Source organism: Rhincodon typus, chromosome 24 (genome assembly GCF_021869965.1).
Source record: "Rhincodon typus isolate 14 chromosome 24, sRhiTyp1.1, whole genome shotgun sequence".
Taxonomy (NCBI): Eukaryota; Metazoa; Chordata; class Chondrichthyes; order Orectolobiformes; family Rhincodontidae; genus Rhincodon; species Rhincodon typus.
Genome location: NC_063355.1, coordinates 9,966,722 through 9,986,403, shown reverse-complemented (window position 1 = coordinate 9,986,403; position 19,682 = coordinate 9,966,722). Strand labels below are relative to the sequence as shown.

At 43.8% G+C, this 19,682-nt stretch overlaps 1 protein-coding gene across 2 annotated transcripts in view; it reads left to right on the top strand.

Annotated features, from left to right (window-relative positions):
- The window catches only part of LOC109924708 (solute carrier family 2, facilitated glucose transporter member 11-like), a 45,391-nt gene that overhangs the window by 7,875 nt on the left and 17,834 nt on the right, over nucleotides 1-19,682 (top strand). For both annotated transcript variants that reach the window (XM_048611334.1, XM_048611335.1), the window contains exons 5-8: nucleotides 2,323-2,452; nucleotides 5,398-5,546; nucleotides 7,276-7,463; nucleotides 9,653-9,763. In XM_048611334.1, coding sequence (XP_048467291.1) covers nucleotides 2,323-2,452; nucleotides 5,398-5,546; nucleotides 7,276-7,463; nucleotides 9,653-9,763 — 578 coding nt within the window. The remainder of the gene's footprint in view (nucleotides 1-2,322; nucleotides 2,453-5,397; nucleotides 5,547-7,275; nucleotides 7,464-9,652; nucleotides 9,764-19,682) is intronic.

Here is a 19,682-nt window from a genome sequence, read left to right as displayed (position 1 = left end):
TATACACTCCGCCCAATATAAAACACCAATATATTCCCTTCCTGATACACACCCCACCAGATATACATTCCACTCAATATAAAACACCAATATATTCCCTTCCTGATATACACCCCACTCAATAGACTTCATACCCACTATCACAGAAGTGTTATGGTGCAGAAGGAGGCCATTTGCTCCTGCAAGTGAGCATCATGACTTAGTGCCATTCCCTTATTCCTGGTATTTCTCAGTTAATTCCATGCATAGCTATTCCTTTTAAGAAGTACACTTTTCAAATTTACGTAAATTTTAAGAGAATACCTTGTACAGTTCCGACCAATGAACTTACCAAGAAACAGTGAAAAGGAAAGCACCTCTTCCCCGCCATTCACCAAACTCCCCCATTAGCAGACTTTACTTCTTGTAGTAAACCTGAGTAAAATCATCTCTCTCCTCCACTGCATTGAATTCTCACTTTGAATCAAATTCTTGGATGTACCCACTGGGTCTCTGACTGTCTCAAGTGAAATCTCTCCCACACTGGCTGTGTGCCATTACTACCTGCCTGACCTGTACCCCACCCACTATACTCCCTGTCCTATATACACGCACCTATTATACACCGTGCCTCATGTACACACTGCCCCATATGCACCCCTCCTGATATTCTCCATGCACAATAATATAAACCTACCAGTATACACTTTTTCTCCTATCACTCTGATATATACACTGCTTGTCATGCACAATGCCTAATGTACTCCCTACCTGACATGCATCCTGCCCAACATATACTCTACTCAATATTCACTTTACCCACTGAACTCCCACCCCAATATATATCCCACTCAAAGTATACCTGATCCTATATACACGCCACCATTATACACCTGCCCCCCAGTACATACTTGCTTTATGTACACAAAGACCATATACATCTGCTTGATATATTCTCTGCCTGATATACACACTGCCCGATATACACCCCCACCTAATATGTTCCCTGACCAATTCAGGCACTAATCTACAAAGTTCTGTCTGTTGTACCCCCTGCTCAATATGCATCCTGGCAAATATACATCCTGTTCAATATATGTTGTGCCCAAAATATTCCCTGTTTGATAGGCTCACTGGCTGAAACTACTCTAAGATACTCTCCCAGCTGCTATACTCCCCTACCAATGTTCCCTCCATCTCATATGCTTCTCATTTGATATTCTTTTTAACCATGCGTTTGGTCTTCTGGTCTAATAACACCTTATAGGGGTCCTTGTCAAATTTGGTTTAATAATGCTCTTGCAAAGCATGCTATGGGGCTTAATTATGTTAAAAAAGTGTGTAAATTCAAGTGGTTGCAGTTGCAATGCATTTTGCTGTTGCACTGCAAGATATGAGTGCAAAAATTGTAGCAATGTTGATTGTGTGAGGCTGACATGAGTCAAGGGATGGGGCTGCTTGGCTCGGATGGTGAGGTGGTGAGTGAAGCAGGGGTATGGTGACTGGAGAAATATGTGACACAAGTGGTCCATCCATAAGGATATGTGAGGTAAATGCACTTACTAAGCTTGACTGCTTGTGTAAGGTCATTGAACAATTTTGCAAGATTCAAGCTCTCGGAACTAGACTGTTGGCATTCAGAGTGAAGACTATCTGCTCCCACTATCTTTGTAATGTCTGTCTGAAGGTTCAGCTGGTCACCTGGGAGTCAGGGACCTCTCTCTTCTAGTCAGCCTCTTGCCCCAATGTTTCCAGTGCTACAGTGCAGTACCTAGGGTCATGCTGTCTGGCTTATTGCACCATTTCCAACTCTTTCTTCTTATTAACTCCTCGTTTAGCAGTTCCAGCAGCTTTTGCAGCAACAGTACAATCATGTGTAAGAAATGCAGTCTAGCTTTAAGGACAGCAGATTTGCTCGAAATGAAATAAAAACAGAAGATGCTGGAGATACTTAGCAGATCTGTGGAGAGAAAAACAGTCAATGCGTTGGGTTAATGCTATTTCATTGGAACTGGTGGTGCAAGTCTTAAACAAGGTTGGATCCCTTGATGAAATATCCACGCTACATTTTAAATTATTAGGCAGCACAAAGTTTTCAGGCTGCACTCGTTGCTATTCCAGTCATAAAAACACAGTCACCACACCAGGTTTCCAATTTCCCTACTCTGATTCTCCATTGTTAATTTCCAAGCAAAATATGAGTTTGTTATAACGTACCTTGAAATCACATGTGCAGGTTGAATCGTTTGGCAGTGTTGTGAGTATTAAGTGAGTACAGATTAGAAAAGAATGGCTGATCCATAATTGTGTGATATATAACTGAACATTTCCTTTTGCTGTGAGGTGTGGGAATGAACATTAACCCCATGTATCTCGGTGAGAGTGCACCGAAGGAAATCCGAGGCATGGTGACCCTGTCGTTTGCTCCATTCACTGCGGCTGGATTAGTCCTGGGACAGACCATTGGACTGAGGTGAGTCCTATGTTTCACAAAAGCTCTACACTACCTGTGAGTCAAGGCACAGAAATAATTTTTATCGTGAGCTCATCTTGAGATTTCTCTAGGGTACTTTTCTGATTTTTGGGCTCTATCTTTTTGGTTTTCAAGAGTTCCTCTCTCATTCTCGCTAACTCCTTCATTGCATGATGCAGTCACGTAATATCATGACCTTCAGTATTTGTGTTGATGTGTGGATTATCAACGCTCCATTAAATGTGAAGAAGTAACACTCAAAGAAAGCACTGATTTCCTCAACATCACAGTGCCCCTTGCAGCCTCTCTCTCTCTCCCCAACTCCTCCTTTTGGTCTCCCTCTCACTCCTACCTAACCCCTTGCTGTCGCCCTCTCTCTCCCTTCTTCCCTGTTAGTTTCCCTTTCTCTGCCACCTCCTTCCCCTGTAGCTGCCCTCTCTCTCTCTCATGGTCCCCCTTTATTGACTCCCTGTCACACCCCATCTCTCTTATGGCCTGCCTTTAATACCCCCACTCCATAGCAGTCACCCTCCACTTCCCTTAAAGCCTCCCTCCATCCTCTGAGCACCCACAGAAAATTCAACAGTTTCTTCCTCGTACCTCTCTGCTATTGAGCCCTTACAATGTAGTCCACTGTGACCAGTACCTATACATCATTTTATGGTAAGGGAGACAATGGCCTAGTGCTTTATTGTTAGACTATTAATCCAGAAACTCGGCTAATGTTCTGGGGACCTGGATTCAAATCCCGCCATGGCAGGTGGTGGAATATGAATTCAATAAAGACTCTGGAATTAAGTGTCTAATGATGACCATGAAACCATTGTTGATTGTTGGAAAAACCCATCTGGATCACTAATGTCCTTTAGGAAAGGAAACCTGCCATCCTTACCTGGTCTGGTCTATACATGACTCCAGACCTACAAAAATGTGATCGACTCTTAACTGCCCTCTGGACAATTAGGGATGAGCAATAAATGTTGCCTAACCACTGATGCCCTCGTCCCATGAATGAATAAAAATGGAGCAGCAGGAAGGGGAAATGACTGAGCCACATGGGATGGTGTACAGTGATGACTTATAAGTATCTGCCTATTTCAGATTGCAGATTAAGCCATGTACTCTTTGATGCTGCTTGGCCTGCTGTGTTCATCCAGCTCTGCATCTTGTTGTCTCGGTATCTAGACAAACACTGCTTACGCATATAGCAGTTCAGAAAAGGAGAAGAAGCAGTTATTAACATTCTCTCAAACCACCAAACAGTTTAATTTGGAACACTGCACATTTTGCACTTTGCATGTTCATACTTCCTACTTCTAGACTATGACCTGGTGCATCTCGAGGACAATTGTACCTCTAACACAGCATTGTGTGCTGAGGATCAGGGATAATGGTGGTTCTTGGCAGCTCCATTCTGAACTGGTCAGAAGGGTTTCTCTACAGGTTGTGACCAATGTGATTGCATGGATGGCATTCTCCTGTAAGTAAGGCTTCATGAATCTACCAGATTGTTGTACAAAATTATTTGGCTCACTAATATCCTTTAGGCAAGGTCACTTACCATCTTTACCTGATCTGGCCTACATGTGACTGCAGAGCTGCAGTAATATGGTTGATTATTACCAGCGTGGTAGGAGACAGTTATGTTACTGAGCTAGCAATCCAGAGGTCTGGACCAGTGCTCTGATAACATGAATACAAATCCCACCACAATCGCCAGAAATTTGAAATTAATTAAATTTGGAATAAATAACAAACACCAATAATGGTGATCCTGAAATGAAGCAAAATCCACCTGGTTCATTAAGTAAGCAAATTCACTGACCATAACTGGTCTGGTTTACATGTGACTCCACAACCACAATTGTGGGCTTGATTCTCAACTGCCCTTTGCAATTGCTCAATCATCCATTAATGGTATTAAATTACTGCAATAATGTCTAAAGAGAATAAAACCTGATGGACAACACAGCATCAGTCTAAGCATCAGACACAACAAATCCCTCAGCCTCGCTAACTTTAACTTCCTCTTCACACGCGTCTGGAGACTTGTCACAAACCTGAGAGAGGTGTCTAACAGGCTAGTCAACTAATAACCTGGCAGAGTCATACTTGCTAATTAATGCCTTACAGTTAATGTCCCAGACTCCTCCTCCACAACCTTTGGGTATTTCCTGTCCCATTGGCTGGTGATGGCACAGTTGATTGTGGGGGGTGGTGGGGTGGTGGGGCGTGGTGGGATGGTGGGAGTTGGTGCAACTGCACCACACTGTATGCAGCACTTCAGGATGGCATCTTAAACCTCATCAAGGTCAAATAGGGATGGGCAATAAATGCCAGCTGTGCCCATACTTCATGAACAAAAAGACAATCTCTGGTTATATCACAGGCGCTGGGCCTGATGGACTGTCCTCTGAACTTCTTCAAAGCCTTCGCTCACCCAATATCAATTTCCTTGAAACCAGGGGCTTGTTAGCTAGGCATTGAATTCTGTAAGCCTCCCTTCCCCAGTGTCAGGTTCACTTCTGGCACTGTCTGAGTAATGAATAAAGGAGAGTCATGACTTCAAGAAAAGATAAACTGTAATAGATATCTTTTCTAAATTGCTCCCCTGAATTTGTTTACGTGGAAAATAATTTCTAATTTTCAGATTAACAACTTTGATGCAAATAAATGTACCAATAAATGTTAGTTAATAACTGGGAAATGTTCAGTCCACAAATATTTTTATATATATGTGATAGGTATACATTCTACATTGATATAGTTTTAAGATAATTCTTCAGAATATGAATATCATTGACAGGGATGATATATCAACATTTTCCCATCACAGATCTCCATTCACTGCTAATCCTTTGCCTGTAGTATGAATATATGGTTGTGTTGCTAATGCAATGTGTATTGATAAGGAAGTGAAATGATTTCACAACCACTAATTGCAGGGAGATCTTGGGCAGTGAAGACTTGTGGCCTGTACTGTTAGCATCCTTTGCAGCTCCAGCAATAATCCAACTCATGACTCTGCCATGGTGTCCAGAAAGCCCGAGGTACTTGCTGATTGACAAGGAGGACAAGAACATGTGCATGAAGGGTAAGTGGTTTGGAGAGGCGAGGACGCGTATTTTTGTCCATTGGTCCAGTGATTTTGGAGATAGCTCCAACAGAAGTTATGAAACATCTGCAGAACAATGAACCAGCTCAGCGAACCAACCAACCACAACATCCACAACCCGAGCTACAAATCTTCTCTAAAGCCTTAGAAGTTACCCCAATTCACTCTGTTCCTCCATTAGCACAATCTCCACATCAGAGTGGCACGGATTTATTTATTTTTGTAACTATGGTTTGTGAAGAGATTTTTTTTTCATTTATCTACCTGCAACAGATAATGAAGATGTTACTTGCTTTCCAGTAATTGAGGGGAAAGAAAATCGATCACTTCATTATCTAAATGCACCTTTGTGGAAATGGTTATGCATTTCTTCACTGAAAATATGCTGCCAATTTCCATTCCTTCTGTGGTAGCAAAATTCCAAATCTTCAAGATAAACAGCATGGGATATCTGCTAATCCAAATAACATGATGGGGACAGTTGGCTAATGGGGACTGTAAGAAGCCTGAAGTTTTTATTCAAGCTAAGTTGATATTATTTTTCTCAATCGATTAATTAGATAGAAATATAGTTCAAATCGTAGATATCCCAATGCAGTTTGGAGCAGGATCAGCTCCTCAAGTCTGCTCTACTATTGCAGATCTTGGCTGATCACCTACCTCAATGCCAATTTTCCACCCTATCCCCATATCCCTTGATGTCAGTAGTATCTAGCAGTCAATTGAACATACTCAAAGGATGAGCTTGCACAGTTCTTTGGGATAGAGAATTTGAAAGATTCATTGCCCCCTGGGTGAAGATATGCGTCCCTATCTCAGTTCTAAATGGCTTGCCCCTTATTCTGAGACTGTGTTCTAGACCATCCAAGCAGGAGGGACATCCTATCAGCATTTGCTCTGTTTACTGCTTTAAGAATTTTTTTGGCTTCAATTAGATCATCCCTCATTCTTTCTAACTTTAGATGAATCCAAATCTTCATCTTAAAAGAAAGCCACGACAGTAATTCAGTTGCTTTTTGGATAATTCACAGGGTTGGAGGGTTTGCATGCTAGGGAGAGGCTGAATAGACTGGGGCTATTTTCCCTGGAGCGTTGGAGGCTGAGGGCTGACCTTATAGAGGTTTATAAAATCACGGAGGCATGGATAGAGGGTAAATAGACAAGGTCTTTTTTCCCAGGGTAGAGGAATCCAAAACCAGAGGGCATAAGTTTAAGGTGAGAGGGAAAAGGGATCTAAGGGGAAACTTTTTCACGCAGAGGGTGGTGCATGTATGGAATGAGTTGCCAGAGGAAGTGGTGGAGGCTGGTACAATTAAAACATTTAAAAGGTATCTGGAATAGGAAGGGTTTAAAGGGATATGGGCCACATGCTTGAAAATGGGACTAGATTAATTTAGGATATCGGGTTGGCATGGAGGAGTTGGACCGAAGGGTCTGTTTCCTAGCTGTGCATCTCTATGACTCTATCACTCAAAGGAGGAAGCCTTTAATTGGTGGCTTTGTGAACATCCAGCGATGTAAACATGCTCAGTTCCAGCCACCATCTCATCAACCAATTCTTTTAAACCCTTTTACGGTTAACCAGAAGCATTCAAAGAAAGGTTACCTGACTAGGATACTTGACAATTTTCTCTATTGGAAGGGAATAGATTAACATGGTCTGATTGAGACTCTGCTAACCCACACATTGGCCTTTCTATTTCTGTAGCATTGAGGAAATTACGTGGAGATGTCAATTTCAATGCTGAAATGGATGAAATGCTGGAGGAGCAAAAAGCGCTAGAAGGTCAAAGATCAAAGAAATTGTGGGATCTGTTCCGAGACCGTTCTGTCCAACGCCAGCTGATCATCACATTTGTTCTGGGTAGTGCCATGCAATTATGTGGGAATGATGCGGTAAGTAAGACTGAGGTCCGCTGGAGAACCACCTCCTGTAAAGACCCCATTTTAAAATTTTCTTTAATTATGAACTAAAATATGAAAAAAGGGCCTGTTTTATAACCAAGGTCAGTAGACAGAATTGCTGCACTTTTGAAGTTAAGTCACTGCAATTCGTTTGAATTTTGTATACACTGTTGTTTTGCAAGATGTGGGGGAAGGTCAGAAAGGTCACAATGGCACCAGGATGTGTGTACTGTGAGTTTTGGCCGGCAACAGATTGCTGATTGGTTTGCCCAATTGTGACCCGTTGTGGATGCCAAAGGTCATCAGTCTGACAATAGCTCTCTGATTGGCTCCTGGGCAACTGAACAGTTGGTTTGAGCGAACAGTACAGCGACAGAAGGTCTCCAGACTGGAAGAAGCAGGCTTTGTCTCTACATTTCTGTAATAAAAGCACCTAAGCCATTCATTTTTTCCCACCAATTGATGTAAGCTACTGGCTTTACCAAGTAACTCAATGACTATAATTAGCGTGCCCTCCTGCAAAGAAATGAAAGAATCGGGAGCTGACAATCAGAGAACGGAAGGTCATGGCAGGCAAAAAACATTGAATCCTGTTGATTGGTGCTATTGAAATTTCTCCAGTATTTTTGTTTTTTCACCCATAATACCGATTATTTTGTGTCTGTCTGTGTGTTATAGGGGATTTAAAAGGGGATCAACACTCCAATTAGTAGAGTTATATGTTGAAAGTTCACTTTTGGCCACCATCATAAGATGCTAATTGTCCAGCCTAGCAGTGTGGTCAGGGTAAAAGACAAATATTGCACAAAGCGTAGCAGGAAATACTAGACTCCCGTGTTTATTTTATAATACTCATAGTCATGCAGACCCTGTATGCAACAAAACGATCATAAAAGCCCTCTTTTTCTCAAATGATCTTGCCTTCACTCCCTCACAGAATCCCTACAGTGTAGATAGATACCATTTGGCCCATTGTGTCTGCACTGACCCTCTGAAGAGCATCCGTCCTAACCCTATAACCCCTCTTTTACCATTGTTAACCCACCTAAACTGCACACGAGCCAGTTTAGCATGGCCAATTCACGCAGGGAGAATGTGCAAGCTCCACACACACGGTTATCCAAGGGTGGAATCGAACCCAGGTCCTTAGCACAGTGAGGCAGCAGTGCTAACCACTGAACTACCGTGCTGTCCTTTCTTGGAACTCCTGCTGATTTCTCAGTAACTTCACCCACAATTTCTTCTCCAGTGTCATGTCCTCAGCCTAAACATTAACTTTGCGCAGAACATAGTTCGTGTAATGCTGGGCACGAGGATGGTGTGGGGATGGGGGGTGTTGGGTGGGGATGCAGGCGGGGCTAGGTGGTGAGGACACTACTGAGAGCCTCAAACAGCTTTTCTCTGGGTGGCCTGACTTTCTGGAGACAGGAAAGTGGGACAGGATGGGAGTCAGTCAGGATGGGGAGGGCGCCGGGGTCCGAAATGGAGCAGGGTCTTAGCTTTCAGTTAATTAGGCACTGAATACCTGTCAATGAGCCAGGACCACTAGTAAACTGGGTTTGCTGGGCAGCTTTTGGGAGGCATTGTCGACCTGAGGGAATACATGAATTCAAAAGGTATTTTTAAATGCCAGTGGGCTCACGGATAATATGTTTTAAGTGACTCATTAATATGTGTAATCAACTTCCTGCTTCTAGCTGCTGGAATTCCTGTGTTGAGCCCTTCCTGTGCCAACACTAAATATGAGACAATTTATTCACTTCTGAAAATTAGATGTAGGTGTTCCCACTTGATTCCCCTAGTCTCCTAATAGCCACCATGCCTGCTCTGATGGGCTCCATTAAATTCCTCCCTCTGTGTATCTGAGCACATCTACGTAAAAGCTTCACCTTTGTAATTCTTGTTATATGTAAGCAATTCAGTGTCCACCATTTAAATATGTGGAAGCAACCACCACATTGTAGGAAAAGCTGGTACAGTACAGAATACAGTATCAGCTTTTCCTACAATGTGGTGAATAAAAGTAGAATAAAGGTATTTTATTAATATATGCCTGTGAGTTTATAGTTGGGCTTCAAATTTTATTTATACTTACCTACTCATTGCAAGTTTCCTTTATTAATAGAGCCTTGCTGTATTTTGTTGGACTCAAGAAATTTGACATCTTTTCTTCCCACTAGACATATACATATGCTGTGTATATATTTAATGCTGCTGGAATTCCTAATGAAAAGATTCAATATGCCACTATTGGAACTGGGTGCTGTGAATTTATCACTTCACTAACAAGTGTATGTATTATTTTAATTCTACTGCGCTTCTCAATGAAACTATTTCAGTCTGATTTCTTCATTATGTTTCGACACTTATCATTTGCTAATTTTAAACTCTTATGTACCCTTTTCCCTCTACCAGAATCAAAGGTGTTGACTTGTGAGCAGCATCTTTGATTTTGACTCCTGATCAGCTGGTGTATCTAATATCATAACACTTCAAGTCTCCCTCCCTTTCTCAGAGTCTAAAGGGTAATGCACAAATGGAAATGTGTTACCTTAAGGGTAATGTGCAAGCTAATGCAATGGTTCTCAGGCTAGAGTCTGCTGACTTCTGAGAATCTGTAGAGTTTCCATGGATCAGGCAAAGGTAAGTGAAATGTGAGCCAAGAGGCTGATATCAAATGTAGCCACTACATGAGCAAGAGATAGATTTCTGAAGAAGGGTCCAGATCCGAAACGTCAGATTTCCTGCTCCTCTGATGCTGCTTGGCCTGCTGTGTTCATCCAGCTCTACACCTTATCATCTCACTACATGAGCAATGCAGTCTGGGTCACCCAGGAGGAACATACACAAGGATAGACAGACGATGCAGTGAGAAACAGGCACACCTACCTCACTTATTTAAATGGAAATAAATACCCAATTTCCTAAACTCATTATTAAAAATTGCATACATGCAGCATTTTCATTTTACGAGTATTATATGTAGCATAATTTAGACTGGAGGGAAACAGGACTATTGATCAATTTGAATTCCAAATTCAAAATTGATCAATTTTAACCAGATAAAGTTTGAGAGCCAACAACTTAGATTATTTTATCTGCAGGATAACGCACGGATTGGATATGTACAAGATATTGCACAATCTATGTAATTACATAATAGCACATGATCTGCACACTATCCTTTAACAGATTGTAAAAGGTACGCAAATAAATTTGTCTGCCAATCCCAGTCAACTAGCTAACACAGTGTGGAGCTGGAGGAACGCACCTAGTCAGGCAGCATCAGGGGAGCAGGAAAACTGACGTTTCGGGTCGGGACCCTTCTTCAAAAATCTGAAGAAGGGTCCCGACCCCAAACGTCGGCTTTCCTGCTCCTCGGATGCTGCCTGACCTGCTGTGTTCCTCCAGTTCCACACTGTGTTATCTCAGACTCCAGCATCTGCAGGTCTTACTACCTCCCAGTCAACTAGCTCATGAGAGGTCTCAGCCATGTGTTGCCTTGGTTGTAATTTTTAAATGCTTGCAGTGGAAGAGGTGAAACCTCATTTGTTAGTGTCTGCTTTGGCTGACACTAACAGATCTGACAGGGACAGACAGGCAAGACTCAACTCAAAATGGGCTCAACTCAAAAGGGGTTCCGCTCAAACAGTTCAGAAAATGGTGAGTTATGAAGAAAGGAGTGGTAGAGAATGTAACGCAAAGGGCGTGATTGTCAGGGGTACTGGAAGTATCTTGATCAATGGAGGAAGGGAACTGGGATGAAGAGGGAAGAATCCTGGTGACAGGGATAAGGGGAACAAGAAAAGGTGAGAGCTAATATGTAGGGTGGGAAACACAATTAAGTACACTGGGGAGAGAGAAAGATAATGGTGAGAAAGAAAAAAAGCGAGAGAAGTGTAAAGTTAATGCTGACCATGGGCATCTGAATGGGTGTAGGATCGGGGGAAGAGCAGGAATACGAAAGAAGATGGTGTACGAGCCAACAGTCATATTTGGATACTGAAGGATGGAGGGATGTCCAAAGGAAAGGGGAAGGCCATCTACAGTGACAGTTGGTAAGGTGTAGAGAGGGAGGATCGAGGGCAAATGAATTAAATGACCACTTAGTCATAGAATCATAGAGATCACAGCATGGAAACAGAACCTTCGGTCCAACTTGTCCTTGCCGACCAGGTATCCTAAGTTAATCTAGTCCCATTTGCCAGCATTTGGTCCATATCCCTCAAAACTCTTCCTATTCATGTACCCATCTAGATACCTTTAAATGTTTTAATTGTACCAGTCTCTGTCACTTCCTCTGGCAGCTCATTCCAGACACGCACCACCCTCTGCATGAAAATGTTGTCCCTTAGGTTCCTTTTAAATCTTTCCTCCCTCACCTTAAACCTACGCCCTCTAATTTTGGACTCTGCTACCCTTGGGAAAAGACCTTTGCTGTTCATCTTACCCATGCCCCTCATGATTTAATAAACCTCTATAAGGTCACCCCTCAGTTTCCGAAGCTCCAGGTAAAACAGCCCCAGCTTATTCCGCCTCTCCCTATAGCTCAAACCCTCCAACCCTGGCAACATCCTTGTAAATCTTTGCTGAATCCTTTCAAGTTTCACAACATTCTTCCTATAGCAGGGAGACCAGAACTGAACACAGTATTCCCAAAGTGGCCTAATCACTTCTCTCTGAAATCACAAAACAAGAGCTCATGGCGAATAGAGAGTTCATATGACAGGGGCCCAAGATGTGTTTGCACATCCTCCTGCACAGTACAAAACACCCAACTGAGGAAAATGAAACAGAAACTTAAAAATATTATTGCACAAGCACTCAGTTCGGGTCTTAGCACTGAAGGGATTCACTCACTGAAGAATGATGGTGAAGAAACTCCAACTCCAAACATCAAAATCCCAACCAAGTGCAGTGATTCATTTAACTGAGGAGAGTAAGATTCTGCAGGCCTAGACACCTTGGCTTTCTGGGTGCCTGGTGAACTGGACAAACGGTATTGCTTTCTTGTAAATGGTGTTGGTGAATTCTCTCGTGGGCTAGTAATTGGGAGATGCCACAAATGATGGGGTTTGAGAGGAGCCAAGTGATTACGGTGGTAGCCTACGTCACCTACCATCCCACCAGCATCCACATCCAGAAGATCATCAGATGACATTTCAGCCACCTCCCAGCAAGATGCCACCACCAGACACATATTCCCCTCCCCTCCCTTGTCTGCCTTCTGCAGGGACCATTCCCTCCGGGACACCCTGGTCCACACTTCCTTCACCCCCAACACCCCCCACAGCCCCACGGCACCTTCCCCTGTAACCGGCGAAGGTGCAACACCTGCCCATTTACCTCCTCCCTCCCCACTATCCAAGGGCCCAAATATACTTTCCAGGTGAAGCAACACTTCACCTGCACTTCCAAGAATCTAGTCTACTGCATTCGCTGCTCACAATGTGGTCTCCTCTACATTGGGGAAACGAAGCGTAGACTTGGCGACAGCTTCGCAGAACATCTACGTTCTGCTCCCAAAAAAGACCCTGAACTACCTGTTGCCTGCCACTTCAGTGCACCATCCCGCTCCCTGGCCAACATCTCTGTCTCCGGCATGCTACAGTGTTCCAGTGAAGCCCAACGCAAGCTGGAGGAACAACACCTCATTTTCCGCTTGGGGACCCTACAGCCCTCCAGACTCAATATTGAGTTCAATAATTTTAGGGCCTAAACCCTCCCATGTCCCAGCCCCCCATCCCACACACCAGGCCTTGTTACCACATAGCCTGCCATTACACACCCACTGTTGTTAGTCACTAACAGTCCCCATTAACAACTATTCACCCTCCCAGCCTGATCGTTAGCAACTCCTTTGTCCGTCCAACTGTCTTTCTCTTTGGGCTCTATCCTATCGTTTACTCCCTACTCCACCCATCTCCCTATTTTCTGCATATAAACTGACGTTTTCCCAGCCACCATCAGTTCTGAGGAAGGGTCACTGGACCCGAAATGTTAACTCTGTTTTCTCCTCCACAGATGCTGCCAGACCTGCTGAGCTTTTCCAGCAAATTTGTTTTTGTTCCTGATTACGGTGGTAGGGCAGGTGGTTATCCCACATGTAGCTGGTGCGGCAGCATTCATAGCTCGTGTAACTGAAAGGTACAAACAGGGGGGATGAAGTCATTATGTAGGCCATTGATTCTAAGTCAGTAGGTGTGCATTGCAGGGGATAGCAGAGGTCACCAAGAGTCATTTTGAGCTAATTGTCGCATGCACAGAAAGTAAAGCGAACTTTCGCATGGGAGAATGAGAAACAGTAAGTCATTGTTCATGGAGGATGCACTTCACCCTGAAGAGGTGGCTGCAAACTTTCACTAAATGCATGTGCAGCCTGAGAAAGGCCGAAAGGTATCTCGACTTTGTCAAGTTCTCAAATGGAAAGCAAATATCTCATTCCTGCTATTTCTTTACAGGTTAGTACTTTCATGACACATCTTTGACCAATTAACTGTAGAGCTGTACTGGAACTATTCGGGTTATGGAGCATGAGGAAAAGTAGGAGGAATGGCCTGTCCCAATTAAACCAGAGACATGAAACTTGGCGTTGGAGTGGGGTGCAGAGAGGAGCTGTGGATACCATGCACTTCCTGGAACCAGGAACCAGTGCGTTCAGTACTGCTGAGTGTTGAGGCAGGAAAGGCATTGCTTCGACCTACAAATGATTAAAAATGTAGCACTGAGAATTATTTGCATGACTGGGGACGCTGTCACCTGTATCTGCTACTTTGTACAGGCAAGTCTGCAGGTGACAGGCTGGGGAAACAATCTGTGGCATTGAAGTTCACAGCAGCCTTGAACTGCCTTGCCCTTGGCTCCTTCCAAACCCCATTGGGGGCATTTGTGGCATATCCCAATTACTAGCCCACGAGAGAGTTCACCAATACCATTTACAAGAAAGCAATACCATTTGTCCAGTTCACCAGGCACCCAGAAAGCCAAGGTGCCCAGGTCTGCAGATTTGTAGCTATCTCTGGGTTCTCTCAGGTAAGGGGCCAGCCAGATTCCTGAACAGAAAGAGATTTCACTCCCGCAATGTCCAGCTTGTTTGTGACGCCACAGGCAATAATTCCTGAAGATATGTGCCTCCCATCCATTCTGCACAACTTCCACATTCCTCAACTATTCACTCTCTTTGCCACATTATCTCCAGAGCTATGTCATCAGTGATAGGTTTTGACACAAAAGGAACAGCGCACAAAACTCAGACAGATGCTGATTTGTGCTACAATTGAAAAAAAGTCAAGGGATGTGTACTTCGCTTCTGTTGCTCATCCCCTAATTGACCTAAAGAAGGTGATGGCGTTGACTATACATTCACAGGAGCCATCATTGAACAGAGAATCGACCTTCTGAAACTGTGCTTCTGTTTCCTGAAATGCATAGCTGGAGCACTTCAGTTCTTCCTGGACAAGGTCTCCAGATTAGTGACTGTTCAATGCGCCCTGCACAATTTAACTCTACGATGGGATGAGAATTTAGAAGACTGGAAGATGGACCAGCCACCTGTCTCCTGAGATGAGGAAGAAGGGGAATCTGACAGTGATGCTGAGGGAGCCAACACGAATGTTGAGGATGCTGAAGAAGCCAGGACAGTACTGAGACAAAACAGATATCTCCAAGAAATCGTGATAGTGGTTAGATTTGAGGGTGAGTGGCTTTGCATTAACCAGTGGACAATCAGGACTAGAAGCCAATTATGGCACACAGATGTTCCTACCATCAAGGAAATGCTCGTTTTATACCTAAATGTGAAGATACTTTATTTGCAATTAATTGCAACGTAATTCATTCCCTTGTCACCAGTAACCTCTTGTACAATTTCCCAGACAGAGAATTTGTTTGGAGCATTGCACTTATCAGACTCAAACCTCAGTGAGTAAGGGGCACTTATCCATGAGACAGTATAAACAGAAGCTCTAACAGATTGAAAGCGTTGACAGGACTATTGAACAATGTATTACAGTTGTGTGAGAGGTCTCATTGTGCAGAATGGTGAGATCCGTGTGCCCGAAGTGACATCAGTGTTGTTTAATCTTCCTTTACATATTACTGCATCTTGGGGCCACCTTGCAAGCTGTTGCTGAACTTGAGGAAGAGCGCTGATTGCTTTGCTGGCTTGACCTGGATGAACTTGGCAGATGTCCTGGGGTCTGTAGAGCTCTAGAGACAACAAGGTGTAGAGCTGGATGAACACAGCAGGCCAAGCAGCATCATAGGAGCAGAAAGGCTGACGTTTCGGGCCTAGACCCTTCATCAGAAATGGGGGAGGGGAAGGGGGTTCTGAAATAAATAGGGAGAGAGGGGGAGGCGGATAGAAGATGGATAGAGGAGAAGATAGGTGGAGAGGAAACAGACAGGTCGAAGGGGCGGGGATGGAGCCAGTAAAGGTGAGTGTAGGTGGGGAGGTAGGGAGGAGATAGGTCAGTCCAGGGAGGACGGACAGGTCAAGGGGTCGGGATGAGGTTAGTAGGTAGGAGATGGGGGTGCGGCTTGAGGTGGGAAGAGGGGATAGGTGGGAGGAAGAACAGGTTAGGGAGGCGGGGACAAGCTGGGCTGGTATGAGTACCTGGCAGAGGAGATGTATTGAGCATGGCACCTCTGGAGTGACCTGAGATGACAATCCCTGAGTTCCTGTGTGTTGCTCCCCTTCTGTGTCGGTGCACAACAGCAGGGGTTCCCTGAGGGGAATATGGCACCCAGCAGGGGTTAAGGTCCCTCAGCTCCCTCTTGTCTAGCTAATGAGTTTGACCCAAGGAATAATAAATTTAGAGTGCACAGATTACAGAGGGGAAACAGCACGGAAACAGCATAACTAGAGGTCAACAATATAATCTGATTTTGGAATGTTGTTTATTTGGAGCTTTTACCGAACAAGTAATGGCCAGTACATCTTTTCAATGGATTAAAAGTGGATAAGATAGAAAACATTGGCTCACCACACCCATCTCTGGGCAAAAGTTCCTTAGTAGTTGGATATTCATTTAGTGGGGGGTGTCGGGTGGTCGGTGTAAGGCCTGTGGACCCTGGATAGAGATTAGAGATAGTCGCAGAGACCACTGAGTGCCAAGATAGACTATTTTAAAAGGCAATCCAAAAGAAATGCTGATGCTGTAAATCAGGAACAAAAACAGAAGTTGCTGGAAAAGCTCAGCAGGTCTGGCAGCATCTGTGAAAAAAAAATCAGAGTTAATGTTTCGGGTCCGATGACCCTTCCTGATTTTTTTGTCACAGATGCTGCAAGACCTGCTGAGCTTTTCCAGAAACTTCTGTTTTCATTCCTATTTTAAAAGGTAGCTGTTTTCTTAAATGTTATGTGCCTTTGCCCTAACTCCTCATATGTTATCAACCCCAACCCACTCCTTGTTCTCCATTCATGCCCTCATTGGCCCTCACTCATCCCCAATATTCTAGATACTTTCCATGCCAACCTGTTAAACCCAACAACAATCACTCTTTCTAGACTCAGTGCTTACTCATGACTCCCCATCCCTTCCCATGGTTCATTATAGGTGCCATGCCAACTTTGTGCCAGCTCATGCCAATTAACATCCCCATCCACTACACTTTGCCCATGCAAACTCCATACCAGTATTCACATGGGCAGACCACAGCAGCCATGCTGACATGAAGTAAGATCAAGTTCAAAATATGTATTATTGGCATTATCAATTAAAATACTCTTGCATTTATAAAAGCCGGTTGAACAGATTTAAATCCTCTCCAGTAATAATTCCCTATAATAACAAATATTAATATTCATAAAATCATATCAAAGACTGTTCATCAGTTAATAGGTTCTTGGAGCTGTTAACCAAATGTGAACTCCCAGCCCTGACCCCCTGTGATAATGATAGATTGTCAAAAGTAAGCCTCCAGCTCCACACTGTGTTATCTCTTAAGCTTTAATATTGCTGCATTGCTATATTGCTTACACTAGGGTTACGCCAACAAATGTTTATTGAAATTGTTAGAACCAATATTCACTAACTCTCAGACACAGGAAGGCAGTTTTGTTTTCAGTCTTGAAGGGCTTGGTCATTTAAATAATTTGATAGCTTAACAGTTCTATGGGCTTCATCCACCCTTCATGGCATTTATGACTTCCTTAAAGATTCATAACTCCCAGGCTGTGGGAAAATAGGGGTCTGTTTAAACTCAGCCCTGAGTTTAAATGGGACTACTGGAAGCGGGAGTTATATTCCACCCTCATTTTCAGTCCTCACCCCGACCCAAAATTATATTCTGTCAGAAGTGGAGAAGGAACTTCTGGGTGCTGGTTTGCCTGCCATTTTGGATGGATCTCAGAGTCTCCATAACTCTCTGAAAATCCAGCCATGGTTCAACTGAGTCAAACAGTTACACTATGTCACGGGCAATTATTACAACATGCTGAGCGCTTAGAAAATCAGCCTTAATGTATCTGAGGCTGGGATGAATTAAATCCCATAGAAGATCAAAGACACCACTCAGATAGATACTCCCTGAACGCTAGCCCAGAATAGACTTCTACACTTCCCTGACCCCCTGGTACAGATTCCCAACTCTCTCTCCTTATGCTCTCTCCCAGTGGCTTGTCACAGACCCCCACTAAAGCTTCAACCCAGTACAGACCATCAACCAAACTCTGGTCTGATTTGGGACCACTACATCAGCTCTGCCAGACGTCAGACAGGTGGACCTCTTAGAATGTGAGTTCCCTGATTGGGGCTGTTAACCTGGCCCAATCAGGGAGCCCTGATTGAGAGATATAAACAGGAGTGTCAGAGGTTCTGTTCACTCTGACAGCTGGCTCTGAGGGACCTGGACCAGTGTCAAGGACTGTCCACGTGTAAGTAAAGGACGACCGGGTGATGGGATACCAGCCATTCACAGACCACCACCCCAACCCCCACCCCAATACAGAAGCCTGTCTCCTTCCCCAGTACAGGCCCAAACCCCAGCTCTGATGTTGTACAGACACCCACCCTAACCCCCACTCTGGGGTTCTGGGTGTCTCATGCTTCCTTCTCTCTTATTCAGTAGCATTTCAGAAAATGTTGAATGGGTCAGATGTTGTTCAGCACCTGGTTGAAATGATTGGTGATGGTGCAGCCCCCAGACTCCTATGTGGTGACAGTGGGGAAGGTCCAGAATTAATTCTGCAGCTCATCCAACTATGGCTTCCCTCCATTTCTTCGTTGCAGTATCTCCAGTCATAGGATGTGTTTCTGGAGGTTCAGAAAGAGGCAGATGTACGGAACTTAAGGAGCAACCAGCATGTGAGCGACAGAATCTGTCATTAGTGGAGGATCTCACAGATTCTGTTTCTTCTATGCTTGTTATTTCTCTGAACACAGCTCTGCTGTCACTAGCTGAAATATTTCTAAACACCTTTTCCCCATACGCTGTACCCTAAAGATTGAGATATAGATTTAAGATGGTGGATTTCCGAGATGCCAAAGCTGAGATCCACCAGACAACATAGGTTTCTCACCCCTGTGCCTCATTCTAGAGTAATGAATGAGGTCAGCAAATGCAGAATCAAGGAGCAAGTGGCAAAATGGGAAAAAAAGAAGTCATGGTGATTTTAGCGTGGGAAAGTTCCTCAGATAGCACTTCTGGCTGTACAAAAGAAGAACAATCGATAAAATTGCAGGTATAAACAAAACTCATAGAGGTATGGTGATAATATCAGTAGGCTAGTAATCCAGATCCTTTGAGGTTATGGGTTCAAATCCCACCCTAGCAGGTGGTGACATCCAGTAAAATGTGAGGGCATTGTAGCACAGTGGTAGTGTCCCTACATCTAAGTCTGAAGGCCTGGGCTCAAGTCTGACCTTCTCCAGAGGTGTGTAATAACATCACTGAAGGGTTGATTACAAAATGAAATTGTAGAAAGGGTATGCATTTGACCAATGAAGTTCGGCTCAGATAAGTGTAAGACAGTACAGTTTATTAGGAAGAACAGTGGGGTCAGTTATTACTTGGGAAAGTCCAGGATGAAGTGAGGCAGGAAATAAAGGTCATTGGAGTACAAATAGCACCAATCATGGAAAGTTGCACAACAGATTAGCAGAGTCACAAGAAAAGCATGACACCAGACTTTTATTGCTAATGGGGCAAAATTAAACGATCAGGAAGTTATCCTAAACTTGCATCCAATCAAATAACGATGTAAGTGTT